The 19,126-nt window shown below is 49.4% G+C and overlaps 1 protein-coding gene across 4 annotated transcripts in view; it reads right to left on the bottom strand.

Annotated features, from left to right (window-relative positions):
* Positions 1-1,330: 1,330 nt before the first annotated feature.
* Positions 1,331-19,126, bottom strand: part of satb2 (SATB homeobox 2) — a 35,662-nt gene continuing 17,866 nt past the window's right edge. For 2 of the 4 annotated variants that reach the window (XM_062456894.1, XM_062456892.1), the window contains 10 exons: positions 14,582-14,708; positions 13,764-13,887; positions 13,132-13,234; positions 12,328-12,378; positions 11,654-12,237; positions 10,660-10,872; positions 9,959-10,045; positions 9,098-9,250; positions 8,316-8,510; positions 1,331-3,471 (listed from right to left, as the gene is read on the bottom strand). In XM_062456894.1, the coding sequence (XP_062312878.1) occupies positions 2,803-3,471; positions 8,316-8,510; positions 9,098-9,250; positions 9,959-10,045; positions 10,660-10,872; positions 11,654-12,237; positions 12,328-12,378; positions 13,132-13,234; positions 13,764-13,887; positions 14,582-14,708 (2,306 nt within the window). In that variant the 3' untranslated portion in view covers positions 1,331-2,802. The remainder of the gene's footprint in view (positions 3,472-8,315; positions 8,511-9,097; positions 9,251-9,958; positions 10,046-10,659; positions 10,873-11,653; positions 12,238-12,327; positions 12,379-13,131; positions 13,235-13,763; positions 13,888-14,581; positions 14,709-19,126) is intronic. The other 2 variants (XM_062456895.1, XM_062456896.1) reach the window with 2 other exon arrangements.

Raw genomic sequence — 19,126 nt, 5'->3', positions numbered from 1 at the left:
CAGCAGGGAGGAGGAGAGGGGAGACGAGCCTGACCCCAGATCTCCAACTCATCAGGAACATTTGGGCTCAATTGTTTAGCAGAATTTCTTTCTCCGGTAACACTACTGTAGCAAAAATGAAAGAAACCCACATGCTGTGCCCTTCTCTCTCTCTCTCTCTCTCTCTCTCTCTCTCTCTCTCTCTCTCTCTCTCTCTCTCTCTCTCTCTCTCTCACACACACACACACGCACACACACACACACACTGTGTGAACCCCCCCTGTGGCAGGTTAAACACCGATCTCAAGTTGACCTCCACCTCTCATCAGTGCTAAGACTCGTCACTGGACTGGAGAGAGGTAATGGTATGTGTGCATGTAGATGTGCACATGCACGTGTGTATGTATGTGTGCGGCAGCTATAATGACAGGGGCAGAGCAGGACTCCTGATTGACAGGTGTGAGTGTGGCATGGCGTGAGGCCCACTGAGCGATAACAATACCCCTGCTGGTGAGCTACTCCACTCGACTCATTTACACAAAGACCTCATGGGTCGCAGATAGCTAATGGAGCTTGATTGATGCACCAATCACTGATCACAGATCCTAATGGTATCTCTGGGCTGGATGGACGAGATGGGCTGGCTACTGCTGTATCTGTGTGCGTTTCAGGAGGGCTGAGAAGAGAAGCGTGTTCAACACCAGAGGCTCTGCGACAGAATCCTTCCACAGGCATAGACCATGGTGTGTTGGTTCGGTTTGGTTTTGCCATTGGGAACTTTGGACTCTCCCTGTAGCCAGAACCGTTCGGCTTCCGAGGAAAAACGGCTCTGTGTTCTACCGCCCAGAACCTCTGAGCTGGGAGAGTGCTGTGCTGCTCCCTGCGGGCCGAGCCCCAGAGCAGAGCGCAGGCCTGCCAGGGTGGGAAGCATTTCAACGTGAATTACTGTCCCTCCCCAAGCGCTGCCTCTTATTAGGGACCTCGGCCCCGCCGGCTTTACACAGCCCTCTAATTGATTGGCTTGGAGTGATGCAGGGTTCGCCTCACAGTCTCTCTCTGTCTGTGTGTGTGTGTGTGTGTGTGTGTGTGTGTGTAGCCTGCACTGGGAACCTTGAAGTGGAAGCTGTGAGACAAGCTGTTGTTCGTCACCTCTGATTCCTCTCGCTCGTTGCAACACAGTGTACGATGGCTGCGATTAGGACGACAAGGCAGGTCAGCCCTCACTGGATGTGCAGCAGCTGACTGGAGACACGGATCTCATGTGGACACAACGAGCCACTCGAGTATGGGATGTGTGTTGGCACATTTACAACCATGTTTTGAATGGCTCAAAAAGTAGATTGTCAACATATGCAGGCAAAAGCGGACTTTATTCCCCTTGTTTCCTGCGTCACACGACTGGATGAACCCACTGATTGGCTGAGTCTGTGTCTTTTTGGAAAACGACAAAAACTATATATTTTACTCAAGGACGTTCAGTAACTGCTTCTTTTCTCCTCTTCTTTTTCCACTTTGTTTTCTTTTGGCAGTGTGCTCTCATAAAAATAAAAAAATCTTGTCCCCAACCGCTTTGTGTACGAAAGCCAATATTAAAACCGTCAAAACAGAACTCAAAATAACAGCGATGACAGCAAGAACAACCATAATACCAACGATAATAACAATAATGATAATAATAATCATGGATAAAGGTAGCAATAAATAGGGTTGGTGGAGTTAAGTGCGGGTAGGTGTGGTTTAAACAGGACACTGTGGGCACCAATGGGGGCGAGGGGGGGGAGGGTGGTGGTGAAGAAGGGTTAGGGTTAGATAGAGAGGGAGGGAGAGGAAGTGAATGGGTGGGTTACTGCACATAAAGTGACTGTTTGGTTGGGTCTCCCTTTTTGTCCCTCCCTTTGTCTCCATACAGACACGACATGGCTGGACTGGCCTCAGCATCCACTGTGCTTGCACACCATGTCCTCCTGGACCTTCTGCACCTCCAGCCAAACCTCTGTCTCTTAGGTGAGTCCCTAAATCCCACGGGCCTGGAGGACGGCAAGAGGAACTAGGGTGTGATTGGTTGAGAGTTGAGGGAAAAGGAGAGAGTACACGCCCCTTTAGTGTGGGTTGAGTGCAGAACGGGGAAGAGGGGAGATGGGAGTTTGGGGGAGGAAAGTCGATGTGTGTGGGTGAAGGGAGGGACTCCACCTCCTGTAGGGATGGTTAGTCTTTCTGTGGAGTAGCAGGATAGCGTCTGCAGTCTGCATCGTGAGAAATTGGAGCTCCTCTGCATTTGGTCTCAGGTCGGTTAGTGGGTGTGACCCCATGTTTGGTGTGTGGGTGTTGTAGAGACAACAAGGAGAGCAGTCACTGGAAAGAGAAGGTTAGACTCCAACTGGGTCTAGCTGCATGTTTGGGATCGACTAATATAAAGAGTGGTGAAGATGATACGTGACCATGATAATATGTTCCTACTTTGTTGTAGACAGAAGTCCACAGACTGGTGTGTTTGTGTGTGTGTTTGATACTTCCTCTGTGTAAAACTATATCTAACCAATGCCCTCTCACAGAATATCCCTGCTCCTTGCTGCTGAGGTAACTGTGTATGTTCATGCTATCATTCTGATAGCCCACAAGGCTTTGTCAGAGAGGTTGATTAGAACTCACGCCTGTTTGTCTATCTGTCTGTCAGTGTGAGTCTGCTCATTTGAATCCCTGTCACTTCCTACTCAGTCCTCCCACCAATTCTCAGTCGTTGACCTCTCTCACTCCTCTATCCCTCTCTCCTTCCCTCCCCTCAGTCTCTCTCTCTCTCTCTCTCCGTGTTTGTCTCTGGGGTCTTTATCTCTGGTAGTCGGCCTGCTCTCGGGGGCTGGAGGAGGAGCTACTGGGGCCTCGAGGGTGAGTGTGTCCCTGGTCCTTGGCCTCGTCCTGGGTTTGGCTGTTCCCAGAGGGCGGGGCTAGATTCGTGGGGACCGCGGTCGTCCCTCCGCCTGCTCCTCCTCCATCCGAGGAAGGGTACATCTCCTCATGGCCGTCCTCGCTGGACTCTGGGTCCTCGGAACCGGAGAGAAGCTCCTCTTCCCGGTACTCGCTGACATCCACGCCCCCAGCGACGGCCAATCCCTCCCCCAGCTCCTTCAGCCGGCCGTGGTGCTTGACGTGGTAGCGCTGGTTCTGGAAGAACTTGATGATGGTGTGTTTGGGCAGGTCCAGCTGGGCGGAGAGGGTGTGGATGGCCTCCTGGTCCGGGTACAGCCCCACGTCCTGGATGAAGCTCTGCAGGATCCCCAGCGCCTCTAAGGAGATCTTGGTGCGTGACCGAGGCTTCTTGGCGCACGTGTTGCCACTGCTTCCTGTGAGGCCGCCGCCGCCTCCTGACCCGGCGGTCTGCGGGCCGTCGTCGTTGGCGGAGGCAGGCAGAGGGTCCTCTCTCATGGGGGAGTGGTGGTGGTCCTTCAGGGGCTGTGGGGGTGGTCTGTGCAACGCCTGGCGAGAAAGACAGTAGAACTGGTTAGTGGGGTGTGGTGACCCCTCATCAACTAATTCGATACCACATTGTGTGTGTGTGTGTGTCTGAGTGTGTGTGTGTGTGTGTGTTTGTAGGTGTATGTATGCATAGGAAACAAAAGCTATAGTCATAGCTCACATGCCCAGCCTGAACACATTCATGTCTCTCTGCTCTGACCTGAGGCCTCGGTTGGAGTTTTAATAGTCGAGTTTTAATAGTAAAACTCACTGTTTATCTAGACCAACAAACCCTGAACCAACTCCCTTTACAGTAAGATGTGTCCCCCAAACCACCCCAGCTCCAGCCAGTTCCTTGCTCACAATTTAAATGCAGTGCCACAATGTTTGTTTATAGGTGCAGTCTTGGTATTGGTACTCTGATTCTCCTCACTGGTCTCTGCGACTCTGCGACTACACCTTCTCCCGGCACCACCCTCCCTGCCCCTCCACCCCCACCCTCCCTGCCCCTCCACCCCCACCCTCCCTGCCCCTCCACCCCCACCCTCCCGGCCTCCACCACCACCCTCCCAGCTCCTCCAGTCAGGAATACAGAGCTATAAATCTGTGGTGCATTAAAATTAAAGGACCCACATAAAGATAATAGTCAGTCGCCTTTCTCTGCCTCTTCAATAATGACAGGGTATTACTTAAATAATATCGAGGGCCAGACCAGACCATGAAATTGCTCTGATTTCGCTTGTGGGGGCTTTTGGGTCCGAATGATTTACAGAAAGTGTAGGGTTGCAGTTTTTTTTACCCTCACACCCTCTCTAATTCTATCTGTCAGTTATGGGCTTGTCCACGACCGTGTGAAACTAACAGCAACCACACAGAGAGGATTGAAAAATAATGATGACAGCGGTGGAGAGACGGAGACAGAGGAGTTTGATAGCTGTCTGTTTGCTGGCCTAACAAGGACCACACACATGCGTACTGTATACACAAACACACACATGTGCACATCCATATCCAGTAAAACAATACAACTCTTAATAGATAAATTGAGGGTAAGGCATAGTGAGCTTACAGCCCCACCCTTTGTAATGATCGGTCACATGCACACACACACACACACACACACACACACAGACACAAATACACACACACAGGCCTGTTCTCCTTCATGCACTAATGATGATGTCCGTGGTAGGGAGAGAGATTAGAGCCAAACCCTCATAGCTCTCTTTTTCTCCCCCGTTCTTTCTCCTCTCTGTTTCTCCTTTGTCTTTGTCCTCCCAGCTGTTTCCCTTTTCTTCTGTTGTGTTTCTCCTCCTCTCCTCTTTCTCCTCTTCCCTCTTTCCTACATCTCTATCTGCTCAGCCTTCTTTCTCATTTCTCTCGTCTCTTTGTCTGTCACTTCTTCCCTCCTGTCTTCTCTCCTCCTCACTCCATCCTTTCCCCTGTCTAATGCTGAGGGACACTAATGAAGTGAGCTTCTGCCAAGCCAACATTGCTCAAGCTCAGACTCAACCACAACTCTAATATAGCCGTCTTCCCTCCCTCCTTCTTTCCCTTCCAGTCTGCCCTAACACACCTTTCCCCATTTCTTTCATCCCTCTGCCTCCTTGAGACCCTGATTCTACACCGTTACCCTCCACTAACCCTCCTCATCCCTTTGTAGCCATGGTAAATCCCCATTTTGTTCACCATGTCAGTCACTTTCATGGCTGCACAAAAGTGATCCTTGCCCACAACCACAAATCACTGGGATCTTTGAAAAGAGGCAGTTCTTCTCATGGAATAATTTGACTTTCTTTTCTCGATTCAAACCAAGCAAGATTGTGAGTTTGTTGCTTTGGAGTAAAAACGTTTCATTTTAAATGCAAATCAAGGCAAATTACAGCATGGAACTATGAAAGAATTATATAACATGAAATATGAATCCTCTCCTTAATGAGGGCTGGTCCTCCAGGGGCCAGTGTGTTGAATGCATGTGTGGGTGTTTGTGTGCGTGTTTTTGTGGGTATGTGTGTGTGTAGGTAGTTACCACCAGAGACACCATTAACACGTAGATAAATACGTAATGATGGAAAATTCACTTTTCTCTCAATGTTCTGCATGACTTCACCTTTCCTGTTAATCAGAGTGTTCTTTCATCTCTCTTTCTGTGTGTGTGTGTGCCCAGGGAAGAGATGAGTTTAGATGTGTTTGTTTTTTCTGTTGTGTGTATGTGTGTGTACACATACTAGTTGTACACTGATGTATCATAAAGGGTTGTATGAATGTCAAGTTACTGAGACAGTATGGATAGGAAGTGTGCCCGTTCACTATTCGTGAGTGAGCCTTCTTCTGTGTGTGTGTGTGTGTGTGTGTGTGTGTGTGTGTGTGTGTGAGAGAGAGAGTGCGTGTGTGTGAGTGTTAGAGTACGTTTATTGGTGAATCGTGTGTTTTGTATTTATTCCACTTATTTGTAATTAAAGCATTAAGTTAATTGGGCTTGCTGAGCTTCAGTAAAAGTCAGAAAAATAAAACCCAGAAATAACGAGAGAGAGAGTGATAGAGAGAGAGAAAAAGAGAGAGAGAGGGAGAAAGAAAGAAAGAAAAAAAAAGAAAAGGGGGGCAATGGAGTTAAGAAAAAGGGGGCTTTTGGCAGGGGCCTTTCTAGTGTAGCACTCTGGGGGTCTCCAAGCCCACACTGGGGTCTCAAGAACATCTACCACCACCAGCACGCAGCAGAATCCAATTTAGCAAAAACAATAGAGAAATTATTCATAAGGGCAGCGTCCGCCAAATTAGCACAGGGATGCACTTACTGCTAAACTCATATAAATATGTGCTGTTGATAGACCAGGGGAATGAACCAGCCAGTGTCAGGACAGGGTCACTCATGGAGAAATGTGATGCTGGTCCCACAGGGACTAGAGCAAGGCAGAGCTGGGCCACACACACACACACACACACACACACCCATACACACACACACAGGCACACACACACACCCATACACACACACACAGGCATACACACACACCCACACCCATACACACACACACAGGCACACACACACACCCATACACACACACACAGGCATACAAACACACCCACACGGACACACACACCACCTGTGGAGCTAATGGGCATGCACTGCCGCTGACTTTGTTGACTCCCACAGTCCCCAACACGCAGACACAGCACACGCCACACGCTAACAGCATGGTGTCCCATGCAGAAAGGCTGACCTAGACATACTACACACACGCACATGAACACACATGCCGCCTAACCATCACCCACACATTGATACACAAGCGGCGTGAGAAGGTTTATTATTGATAAATCGTATTCAGTCAGTATGTACCCGTGTCATATGCACAGAATATAGCATCATAATAAGGAACTGTGTGTGTGGCTGCTGTGGTCCTGACACAGTAAGGACTGCCTCTCCCCAGATCAAGTCCCGGCACCCCCAGGCTCCAGCCAGCCTGCCACCACAGACCACACATGTGTCCCAGCTGCTACACACACTCACACACGCACACACACACACACACACACACACACACACACACACACACCACACCAGAACATGCACACACAGTGGGACATTCCCATAGACCGTATACACCCTTACATTCCATTAAAACATCCATAAATCGCCTCATCTTCTCTATGATCATCCTTCCGCCACACATTCCCTCCATCACTCTCTCTGTCCCCTCCTACTCTCATCTACGGTAGGTGTGGCTGCCCAAAATCCCTCCGTGGAGGGGTGATTAGACATGGAAGTAGCGGGTAGGGCCAGACGGGGCTGGCTAGTATATTTAGTCTGCTCTGGCCTGGTCTGGGTTCTGTGTCAGAGCAGAGGTGGAATGTGTTAATGGAGTCACCACAGCTTCCTTCCTGGCCTGAAGCACATTGCTCTGGGATTAAACGCAGGGGGATGACACAAGAGGATGTGTGTTGGAGAGTGTGTGGTGGTGCGCACGCCCCCGTGTGTCTTCGGCCCCTCCTCTCCTCAACTCCTCGCAGCCCCCTCCCCACATGTCCCCACTCCTCCTCTTCCTCAGCCCTCCGTCACCCTCCCTCGTCTAATAAGGCATTTCCTCACCCGCACCACCCCTCATCTCTGATCCAGAAGTCCCGTCCCATGTTCCCAAACGTCAGCATGTCGCTCACAGATCTGAGGCCGTTGTGTTGAGGAGATCAAGTGAACGACAAGCCGCCATGATGCCGTCTTTCCCAGAGTCAGAGGTAAACAGTGACGACACAAACCTCTGCAGCTACTGCGAAGTATGTTGGCTCTGAAATGCTACTAGGACTGTAGGGAAGTGTGTGCATATGTGAAAGTGTGTGTGTGTGCGTGCGTGTGTGTGTTTAGTTTTTATAATGCATAAATGCATGCGAGTCCTCTGTGCATTTACAGTAATTCAGTAACAACCCTGGCTGGCAATAAGAAAAGTCCATTTAATCAAATGTACATGTGTGCGAGTGTGTGCCTGTTAGTGTGTGCAGATGTGTACGTGTACTCCATTATTCCAATAAATAAATAAATGAACAAACAAGTCTGGGAGAGTGAGTGAGGGAGTGAGGGAGGGAGGGAGTGAATAACTTAGTGAGAGTATGAGTGAGTGAGTGAGTGAGTGAGTGAGTGAGGGAGGGAGGGAGGGAGTGAATAACTTAGTGAGAGTGTGAGAGTGTGAGTGAGTGAGTGAGTGAGTGAGTGAGGGAGTGAGGGAGGGGGTGAATAACTTAGTGAGAGTATGAGTGAGTGAGGGAGTGAATAAGTATGTGAGTGACTGAGCAAGTGACTAAATGAATGAATGAGACAGCGAATGAGTTAGGGAGTAAGTCAGTGAGTAAGTCAGTGAGTGAGTGAGTGGTTGAGTGAGTGAGTGTGTTCTCACCTGTGGGTCAGCAGGCAGGTGCAGGACAGTGTGCAGCCGCTCGCTGTGGTGGTGCCGGGACTCCTCCTCATAGACCAGGTCTCTGTCGGTCTGAGGCAGGGCCAGGAACCGCCGGATGGTGCACAGGTTCTCCCACAAGGTCCGGTTCTCCGGGCTCGGGTTCTCCTTCCAGCGCAGCAGCTCACACAGCCAGCCCTGAGGGAGTGAGAGAGAGAGAGAGAGAGAGAGAGAGAGAGAGAGAGAGAGAGAGAGAGAGAGAGAGAGAGAGAGAGAGAGAGAGAGAGAGAGAGAGAAGAGAGAGAGAGACAGAAATTTGATTATCTCTGCTAGACTAGTCCAGTCTTTGACACCAGCTGTTGTGTGCATCCATCCTCCCCTTGCATGCAGTGTGAATAACCTGATCAGCTCTCTCTCTCTGTCTCTCTGTCTCTCTCCATCCCCCTCTCCCTGAGCCCCTCCGCATCCCTCGCTCCGTCAGGCCAGCTGCAGCAGATGGGTGCAGTCAGCCATGACCCCCAGCCACCCCCGAACCCTCCAACCTGGGAGACCTCGCTAACCACAAGCTGCCACACACATATATGCATGAACAAGCACACACACACCTGAAGGTCTGCATACACACAAACACATCCACACATGAACACACGTGCACTGATGAACGCACGTAGTCACACACACGCTGAAGCACACACCGACAGCAAATAGTCAAACAGACCTATCAAGTCATACCCGTCTATAACCAGAACCAAGTCAAGGGGTCAGGGGTCAGACTGGGTTCTCACCTGGCTCTTGTTGGCGGCCACTTTTGCAAACAGTGCCTGGGACACCTTGGCTCTCTTCATCTCCTGCTGGATCTCGTCGTAGATGCCTGAGGTGATGTTCACCAGGGACTCCAGCTTCAAGGGCAGGTCTGGGGCCGGGCCTGGTGGCTTTGGCTAGAGAGAGGAGGGTGGGAGTGGAGGTGGTGGGGTCAAGGAGAGAGGAGGAAGGAGAGGTGGTAGGGATCAAGGAGACAGGAGGAAGGAGAGGTGGTAGGAAACAAGGAGGCAGGAGGAAGGAGAGGTGGTAGGGATGGACGAGGAATCAAATATAAAAGTCAGTTGTCCACCACCAAGTAAGCATGACAGGCAATCAGTTGATGAGTCAATGTTTTGAAAAATGTTAGTGCATGTACATCTATACTTCCTTCCATGTTCCAACATGGACCATGTTTATAGATGAAAGTCAGTATGTCCTTCTCTTACATCTGCTTTGTAGTTTCTGTTTGAATTAGTGTGTCCTGAATTTCACTTAGCTTTTGTACACAATGTTTGAAGTTGCATGCAGGGACAAGCCATCTCACATTCCCCCAGAATAAACGATGCTACGATAATGTATACAGACATAATAATGATAACACACAATGCATCTCTGATTTAGATCAGAGTTCAGGTTGGTCTTGCATCAGAGAATACGAGTGTATGTGTGTGCATGTGTGTTAGAGAGAGAGAGAAAGAGCAAGAGAGGGACAGAGAGAGAGAGAGAGAGAGAGAGAGAGAGAGAGAGAGAGAGAGAGAGAGAGAGAGAGAGAGAGAGAGAGAGAGAGAGAGAGAGAGAGAGAGAGAGAGAGAGAGAGAGAAATTTGATTGTTAAATAATGCATACCGAGTTAGAGATTTTGGTTTTATTCTTCCAAATAGAGGCCCAGGCATCTGGAGTTAGCTGCTCATCCAGGGTTCTCTCCCAGACCTTCTGTACAGAACCAAACGGAAACCAGGTCAGACTATAATCAATTAATCTTTGTCTCATTGTGTCTGAACAGAGTTCTGTAATATCACATCTCTGTCTGTAAGCTAACAAGCACAGGCTTGTAAAACATTCTTCCATGTACTGCATTCTCTGCATGGGTAAGCACTCCCAATTTTTGATTTTTTTTAGATATTGTTTGAATTATATTTGTCCTTACATTGGTACGAAGTAAATATGTGTACTGTACATGCAGTAGGTGGAATATCATGGCCTTATGGTTTCACAAAATCTAAATTATCTACAGAACACAAAACAAATTCGGTCATTCTTCATCATGCTGGTCAAGACTGGAATCAAAACACAAAGCTAACAACACACCAGGCAGGTTTACTGCCATGAACAGTCATGCACACTTGCATCCACACCAAACCTACACACACTCACATAAACGTCCGCACACACACACACACACACACACTAACATCTACACACACAGAGACAAACACATGCACCCACGCATGCACCCAAACACACACCACACGCAGGCCCTGCTGCAGGTGAGTTTCAGGGGAGAGTGGCTTCATTTTGGGGGGGGGGGGGTGTAGGGTAGTTGCTACCTGTGAGAGGCGGGGGCCTCCGGGGCTGGAGGTAGGGGTAGCAGGCAGGCCCACAGGGGGGTTCATGCTGCGCTCGCGCTCCTCCTGGTAAATACGGTCGCGCTCGCCCTCAGGGAGGTTCAGGAAGTTCTGCATGGCCTTCAGGTTGACCAGCAGAGACTGAGAAGCCGAGCGAGGATCCTCCTCCTTCCGCAGGATCTCCGACAGCAGGCCCTGGTGTACACACACACGCGGCCGGCAGCCACACACACACACACACACCGCAGACGCACACATTTAGAATGAGAGCAGCCAACCGCTCCCATCGCACACAAGCAAAACGCAGACACGCACACGCGCCACACCACCTGCCCTCCCGGCAGTAGATAGGTAGGTGACCGCCCACCCCTGTGGGCTCTGATGTGGGCTCCGTGTAAGCTCTAATGGGGCGTGACTGCGCCGTGACTGCGCCTGCCGGAGCCTCAATGCACCAGGTGCGTGTGCTGCTGGGAGGGTGGGGGAGGAGAGGGAGCCGCGGCGAGCAGACACAGCAAGCTGCCGCCGCCAGCCAGCTCTGCTTGCTTATCTCCCCCACCACACGGAGAGGTGGCCCGGACAGACCCTGGAGCCCGTGGGAGGGACCACAGGAATAGCCCTGCGGATGCACTGATTCAGCACGGCCGCGTTCAGGTGCTGTGTGGCCGTCTTCAGGCCCTGCAGCCACGCTCGTTTATGCCACTTATGTTCACTTCCTTTATACTCTCTCTATCGTCCCTCGCCGCCGCCCACCGCCCACCACACCTCCAGTTTCCTACTCTAGACGACCCCCCCCCCCCACCCCAAACACACAGACAACACACATCCAGCTCCGCACCCTTTTTGATCCCACCCCACACACTCATCAAAGCACACCTCCAGTTCCATACCCTATACGCCCCTACTGTACCACTTGCCCACTATACCCCATGTCCTCCCATGCCCCAGACCCCTCCAGCCAGCATTACATTATAAGTACCTGTGTGCGGTTGAAGGCCACACGAGCGAACACTGCCTGGGAGACACTGGCCCTCTTCAGCTCATCTCTGACCTGCTGGTAGATGTCAGTGGAGACCTCTGCTGCCGACGGGTTGTTCCCCAGGTCGCCTGGAGCCCCGCCCTTACAGGGCCGCGGGATGGGAGGGTGGTTGAGAAACTGCTGGTTGAGGGCCTGGGGGTGCTGGTGGGCTAGCAGGCGGCTAACGGCTAGCTGTTGGTTGATGAGGTGGGCCATGGCTAGCTGCTGCCTGACTAACTGTGGGGAGAGCTGGGGGGAGAGGAGCCCTCCTGGTCCCAGCAGGGGCTGGAGTCCGGCAGGGGGAGGGGGTGGTTGGGGCACCTGGCCACGGAGAGGGGGGCTGTGGTGGAGCTGGCTGTGGGGAGAGGGCTGCTGTTGGGGCTGCTGCTGGGAGGGTTGAGAGGGGGCCTGGGAGTCTCCAGAACCTCCCTTAAGAAGGGGGCCACTAGTCCCACCCCCGAGGTGGCTGAGCTGGGCCAGGCCGGCCAGGTGAGGGGGGGGTCTCTGACCAAGGACACAGAAGTCGGCCAGGCTGTCTCTCTCCACTGGGGGCACAAGGGAAAAGGCAAAGGGTGGTGAGTGTGGCTTTGATCAAATCAAAGGCATAAAAAAACTGATAAAACCTGGTTCCTCACCTTTGATTTCCGAATTGTCTCTTCCACACCAGATCTTCTCCAGGTAGTCACCTGATAAACCAAACAAGTTCAGTGAGTAAGGGATCCCAGAATATATGAAACCCATATCAAAGCTCTCCGTTAGAGAAAGGGACTTCGGAGATACTGGTAAGTGGTAAGTCAAACAGCCAATGGCAGAACTCTAAATGTCTACATCTGGTGTTCTGTCAAGCAGAGAGCAGAACTAATATTAGAGACGTTGTATGGAACCTGACACTCCTTGGCTTGCATTTATTCTCCTCTTTCTCTCTGTTTTTATCTCTCACTGTCTCTCTCACTGTCTCTCTTCTCTTTCTGTCTTGTGTGTTTGGGTTTTGATCCGCATTTGTGCTGTGTAATCTTTAGCTTTTGGGTAATATGGAAAGGGTTGTGGGCGGCTGTGGTAAGGTGGTGTGTGTGTGTGTGTGTGTTTGTCGGTGTGTGTCTAAACCACAGAGGAGAGAGGTTGTCACAGCCATTTTGGGTCATAAGGACACGAGGAGGCAGGGGAAGGGGGTGGTGGTCTGTAAAACTCCCTGTGGTGACAACCAAGGACACCAGTTGGTTCTAATAAGAACTGTGCTAAGCTTTCAATGCAGCATGAATACAGACGCAACGAGCTGTAACCATAAGCTCTTCTTCTGCCTTTACCCTCTCTTGAGGTTAACCCAGGGCCTAACTAACTAACCACTGGCAATCAATGGGGCTTTTCTGATTGATTATGTGTCTGAGAAGTGCAGTAATGGTCGTTGTAGGTTTCAATATATTGGATGTCAGAGCGCTCACCCTTGATCTTCTTATATTTCTTATACCAGCGTCCAAACTCCTGGCATTTGGCCGTGGAAACATTGGCGTAGTAGGAGCTGTTCACTATTGACGAGATCATGCTCTGGAGAGGGGAGATAATGAGAGCGAGAAGGAGAAAGAGAGAGAGGGAGAGAGGGAGAGAGGGAGAGAGGGATAGAGAGGGAGAGAGGGACAGAGGGAGAGAGAGAGTATGAGAGAGAGGGAGAAATGTAAGAAGTCACACTCAACCTCGCACACACACAAACACAGAGTCCCCCCCCCCCCTCCCCCCCCCCCCCCCCCCCCACACACACACACATTGAAAAAGACAACACATTTATCATCATGGGAAGCCACCCAGGGAAACTCCAGCCAGGGCACACTTGGATTCTACAGACCCAAGTCACACAGACACATATGCTTGCAATTGATGCTGAGATCAACACCCGCACAGGGAGCTCCATACACAGGCACAGACACATCAATCCCTCAGACCTGCCACACGCCTCCGTGGGGAATGACGCGGTTTGCATTGAAGGTACAAGGGCATGGTTGACATCTTTGGCCAGGCTAGAGGACAGGCAAAGCCAGGTATAGGGATAAAAGCAGTTTAAAAAAAGTGTGTTAGTTACCTGTGACAGGGGACACTCCTTGGCCAGGGTGCTCTGGTTCATCTCCTTCAGCAGCTCCTTGAGGGCGTTCCTCACCGTGGCGTGGTTCCACTGCTCACACGGGATGTCCTCCAGCCTGGCGAAGCTGCCAGAACCAAGAAAACACACTTTGTTACACTCGACATTCATATTCTAACCAGAGCCCCAGCCCCACTGACCCATTCTCTAGTTGTTCCACATTAAATCAGACAAAACTGAGATTATGTGCCACACATACGCAATCACCAGGGATACCGCTGTAAACAAACCTGAACGGAATGCAGCAACACAATGAAGACCACATTCCAACCATCTGGCGTTGATCTGACTTTATCTGTCTACCAGGACCCGTGCTGACTGTGACTTAATGTTGTAGGAGCAGATAAGAGATAAATCTAAGCTTGTTGGCCTGTCTATCTCTGGCTAACTTTCCACTCACAGTCTAGATATTGCAGTTCCATATTTTATAAATATGGCACTGAGGGTCTACACTGAGCCAGTGTAGTTACCCAATTAGAGACAGTCGTTTAATGTAATCAAACTCAAATGTTTCCAGGGTTGGAATGTGTCTCTGCACATTCTATAGATAAAGCAGTGGACACTCTGGAGTAGAAGGATGTAGCTAGATGGTAAATCTGTATTGTAGCCTAACCCAAATAAGTCTCTACAGTGGTGTGTGTACTGCACGCATACTATCCACCTTTCCTCTCTTTTCCCCTCACTTCTACTCGCGGAATCACGAGAAAAGTCTGACCATGCCCTTGACCCTTGAGCCCTGACCCCTGACCCCTGACTCTAACCTCTGCAGCTGGATGCGCAGGGTGACCATATGGTAGACCTCCATCAGCATGTCGGCTACTGTGGCCTCTGGAGCGTCTGTCAGGAAGTGAATGGGAAGAGGATTCCAGCGGCCCACCTTGATGATGCCTGAGAAAGGGGGGAGAGACAGGGAGAAAGAGGGATGGTGAGAAATGGTTCCTATTTGTGAGAAACGTATCATCTTTATCAACACACACACACACACACACACACACACACACACACCCACACGCACTGTGAGGCTGAGTGAAAACAAGATGGTCTGGAGGTAACAGAGAAAGGTAAACTTCATTAACCGCTGTTGATCCCCCCCCTCAGAACACAACCACAGTCTTGTTCCATGACATCACCACAGTGCTTAACCCCTGGTCATGCTGATGCCTGCCATGCTGCCCAGAATAAATCCTCCATGAAATAGAGATGCTGATGGAGCCCAGGCGCCCAGCCCAACGGCACCATGCCCCACCCACTGCTTGAACAGCCTGAATCTCCTTACACTACACACCCAGCACAAACAGGGGGGAAACACAGGGATTACTGTGTGTTTGTGTGTGTGTGTGTGTGTGTGTGTGTGTGTGTGTGTGTGTGCATGAGTGTGTGCATGTGTGTTTGTTGTCTAGGGTGTTGAACTTCATGGTGCTAACGTGCAAGTTGGCATGTGACTGAGTGTGTGCGTGTGTGTTCGCTGTCTGTTTGTGTTGATTTGTCCGTAGATATGTGTCTGAAGGTCTCTCTCTCTTCTTCTCTCTCCCAGCGGAACGGTTTCATCCTGGGCCATAAAACAGACAAGAGGGAGCCACACCTTATCTATTAGAGAGCTATCTGTCTCGGACGAGGCTCCCACCCAGTAGGTCTCCTTCACACACACACACACAGATACACACATCTGAGACACACACAACGCTGCAGAGGGTCTGGGTCGTCCACACAACCACTCATCTGCTAATACACCCTCCATAAAACGGGTTAATCATTATGTGATCAATCCTAATAGGATGCAGTAAAGCAGGCCAGTGTGGTTTCAGAAATGCCTTGCTGTGGAGGAGGTGGGCTGTTAGACAGGTCCACTGCTGCCACTAATGTCCTTGTACCAACACTGCCAAAAACATTGAGCGCACCAGATAGTGTCTTAAGGAATCTCACTGCCCCGTCATGACAGTTCTGTCAAGACACTCACATATCCATTTAAACATTTATTGCAATTGAAATAGGTTTGTCTTAGGTGGTGGTTCTCTCTAAGGAGCAAAAAAAAAAGCCTGCCTTGGAGCAGCTAGCATAGCTCACCTACATACAATAACAAGGCAGAGAGCATTGTAAATGAATCCCCTGGAGAACAGGAAATAATATCAAGCTTAGTGTGCACCACAGCCCTTTTAACAAGCAAAGTCAAAGTTTCTACAGAGACCAACAGATCTGTATCAATAAGCAACCTAAAACCTCAGAAGAAGAGAAGACTCCCTGAAACTGAAGAAAGAGAGATGGAAGCAACCTCAGGAGGAGTCATTGATTGAGGAATCCCCTCCAGAGACAGTTGGTGATGCAGAAAGATTATAACTAGAGCCTTTTCCCAATACATTAAAGAGCATTTCACAAATAAATAGTAAAGTCACACGCAGATGCATACAGTATTTAAGTCCCCTAAAGCGGAGGGCCTAGACCTTCAATTAAAACACCTGCAGTGATTGTGTAAGTGACGTCAGCTGATGAAATGACACGCCACCCAAGAGCCATGCCAGCAGCTAGCTTCACCCATTTTCTGCAAGACTAAAAATGTTTCTTATGAATGCTTCCTTGCTGTTTGTTAAAAAGAGTTTCTTTGTAGTTTATGGCTGTTCTTTCATGTTGCTTATAACTGTCAAACAGATCCTTCAAATAGAACCAATATGAGCAGAATAGAGAAAGAAGACTAAGGGACTCTTTTTTGGGGGCAAAGCAGCCATGTAAACACTAAGAACCTCATAAAGTTGTATAGTATACAGTACATTTATGAGCAATGAGCACACACAAATACACACACACACACACACATACACACGTACACTCATACACACATACACACTGGACTCAGGCTTGAGCTGTGAAACGTAAACAATGCTAATCTCATTACTATCCTCTAAATGAGAGCCAGACGGGGTCTGGACAACCTCCTCCCTCCATCGTTCTCTCACCCTTCAGCTTTCCTTCCCTGTGAGATCTCTGGCTCCCTCACACAATACAGGCTATCGACTAATACATCGCTTCTAATCAAACTATTCGAAGGAAATGTGACGTTTGCACTACAAATTCAAGAGAACTCGTGTCTTACTTACCAGATACAAAATTGTTGAGGAAAAAAAGTTAAGGACACAGATGAAGACAATTTAAGTGTATCAGTCCCCCCCCCCCCCCCCCCCGCCTCCTCTCTGGCCTCTCAGATACTATTCTCTCTCTCCTGTCTGTGAGTGTTTATAGAGCTTGGTTGGCTTTGATTTCAGACAGGCCAGGCGGTTCTCCTTGTTGTCTGCTTGTGCAGCACAGAATCCAGGCTACCGCAGACTAACTGGGCCCTGGGGGAGCAGAGGAACCATAGACAAATCCTGACTGAACCATGTAACCCAAAAGGAAGGAATGGAATAGGAAGCAATGAAAACGATGAGGACAGAAGAAGTCCTGCCCTCAAAGACATTGTACAGGTCAGGATGAAACGCATAGATTGGGTAGACGGCAGACGTGCACTAAAAAGATGAAGACAAACACATGCCAGCGATCAGATACCCACCCGCAGACACGCACACACACAGCAGTGGTGAATGCATTATTAATGGATCCATCATTTCTACTTCTTTGTTATGAGGAGCCTGCCTCTTGTCCATATTTAAAAGTAGAAATCATTGTTCCCATTTCCACATTAAAATTCTCTCTCCCTGAGATGTTCTTTCATGTGGCTAACTAGTGGTTTGGCCTGTGTCTCTGTGTGCCCATCCACACAAACGCAAAACCATACAAAAACACACACCGCTCTCTTCCCCCCCCCTTCTCTCTCTTTATTGCTCTCTCTCTATTTCTCTATTTCTCTCTTTCTCACACACATTTGTTCGATGGAAGTCATAATGGATACCCCAGCCTGCACACACACGCAGGGTCGGTTCCAAACTGGTTCCAGGTTCTTCCCTGGCACTGTCCAAGGGAAACCCGACATCTTCGAGTCACACAACTGGTCACCACTGCATCATAAAACGCCACTCTAATAGATATTTATTTTGCCATCTCCAGTTTTGGCCTTTCACCATCCATTGCAGAGGTGGAACCATCCATTATACATTTACATTTAGTCATTTAGCAGACGCTCTTATCCAGAGCGACTTACATTAAGTACAGGGACATTCTCCCCGAGGCAAGTAGGGTGAAGTGCCTTGCCCAAGGACACAACGTCATTTGGCACAGCCGGGGAATTGAACTGGCAACCTTCAGATTACTAGCCCGCTTCCCTAACCGCTCAGCCACCTGACTCCCATTATAGGACACTGAGACCCACATTTCACGACCCGGTTGCAGTTGTCCACTGCTGTGTGACGGGCCATACCCCATCTTCATGGGGAGAGAGAACGAGGAGAAGTCAGTGGCCCGTCACAATATGAATGGTACTGCGTGAGAGCCAAGAATGCTGTTCACAGTAGGCCTATATATGTTCAGTTGGATGGTCACTAACATGTTGACATGGTATGGCTGTCTGTCTGACCCTGGGGGACGTGGCAGAAACACACATCCAGCCTCTCTGTTTTCCTCTGTCCGATGATGACCACTGTTAACTGTCTGAAAAAACGAAAAGTACAGGTCTGCTCCATACCATTCTATAAAAGCCTTCAGACCCTTATAATTGAAATAAACAATATCTCCAGTTAATTGCTGACTGGGCTAATTAAAGAAAGGCCGTGGTCCTCCCAGGGCAGTTTAAATATACCGCTGGGACACAAGTATGCAGGGCACAATTCAAACAGGGAGAAAATAGAAGGACTGTGTAATTTTGGTTGTGGACCGCAGAGGAAAAAATGTATAATTTAAGCCAGAAATTATTCATTTAACATAAACGCTTGTTTTAAAAAACAAAAAGCATTCATTTTCATGAAGCTGAGGGGGGCAAGGGGATTTCACCAGTGTGTGTGTGCTGCTGTACAGTATTCAAACGTGTTTGTATGTATGTATGTATGTATGTGTGTGTGTGCATTTGTTTGTGACTATTTGACAGGGATCAAGGTGAGTAGCTGTATCTGTTGGTTACCAACTGTTTGCCCAGATTCTGATCATTTAGTCTGGCTTTGATAAGGACAATTGGATTGGTGTGGACAGGTGATCATAGTGAACTGCTATGAGAGAGAGAGAGAGAGAGAGAGAGAGAGAGAGAGAGAGAGAGAGAGAGAGAGAGAGAGAGAGAGAGAGAGAGAGAGACAGAAATGTGATTATCTCTGCTAGACCAAGAACACTCAACACTCGATATTCAAATTATTCTTATTTGCATGGTATCATTGGAAAGCAGTAAAAGTAAATTA

The sequence above is a fragment of the Osmerus eperlanus genome, chromosome 3 (genome assembly GCF_963692335.1).
Source record: "Osmerus eperlanus chromosome 3, fOsmEpe2.1, whole genome shotgun sequence".
NCBI classification, from domain to species: Eukaryota; Metazoa; Chordata; class Actinopteri; order Osmeriformes; family Osmeridae; genus Osmerus; species Osmerus eperlanus.
The sequence above is the reverse complement of the archived record's forward strand: the minus strand, read 5'-3'. Positions and strand labels throughout refer to the sequence as shown.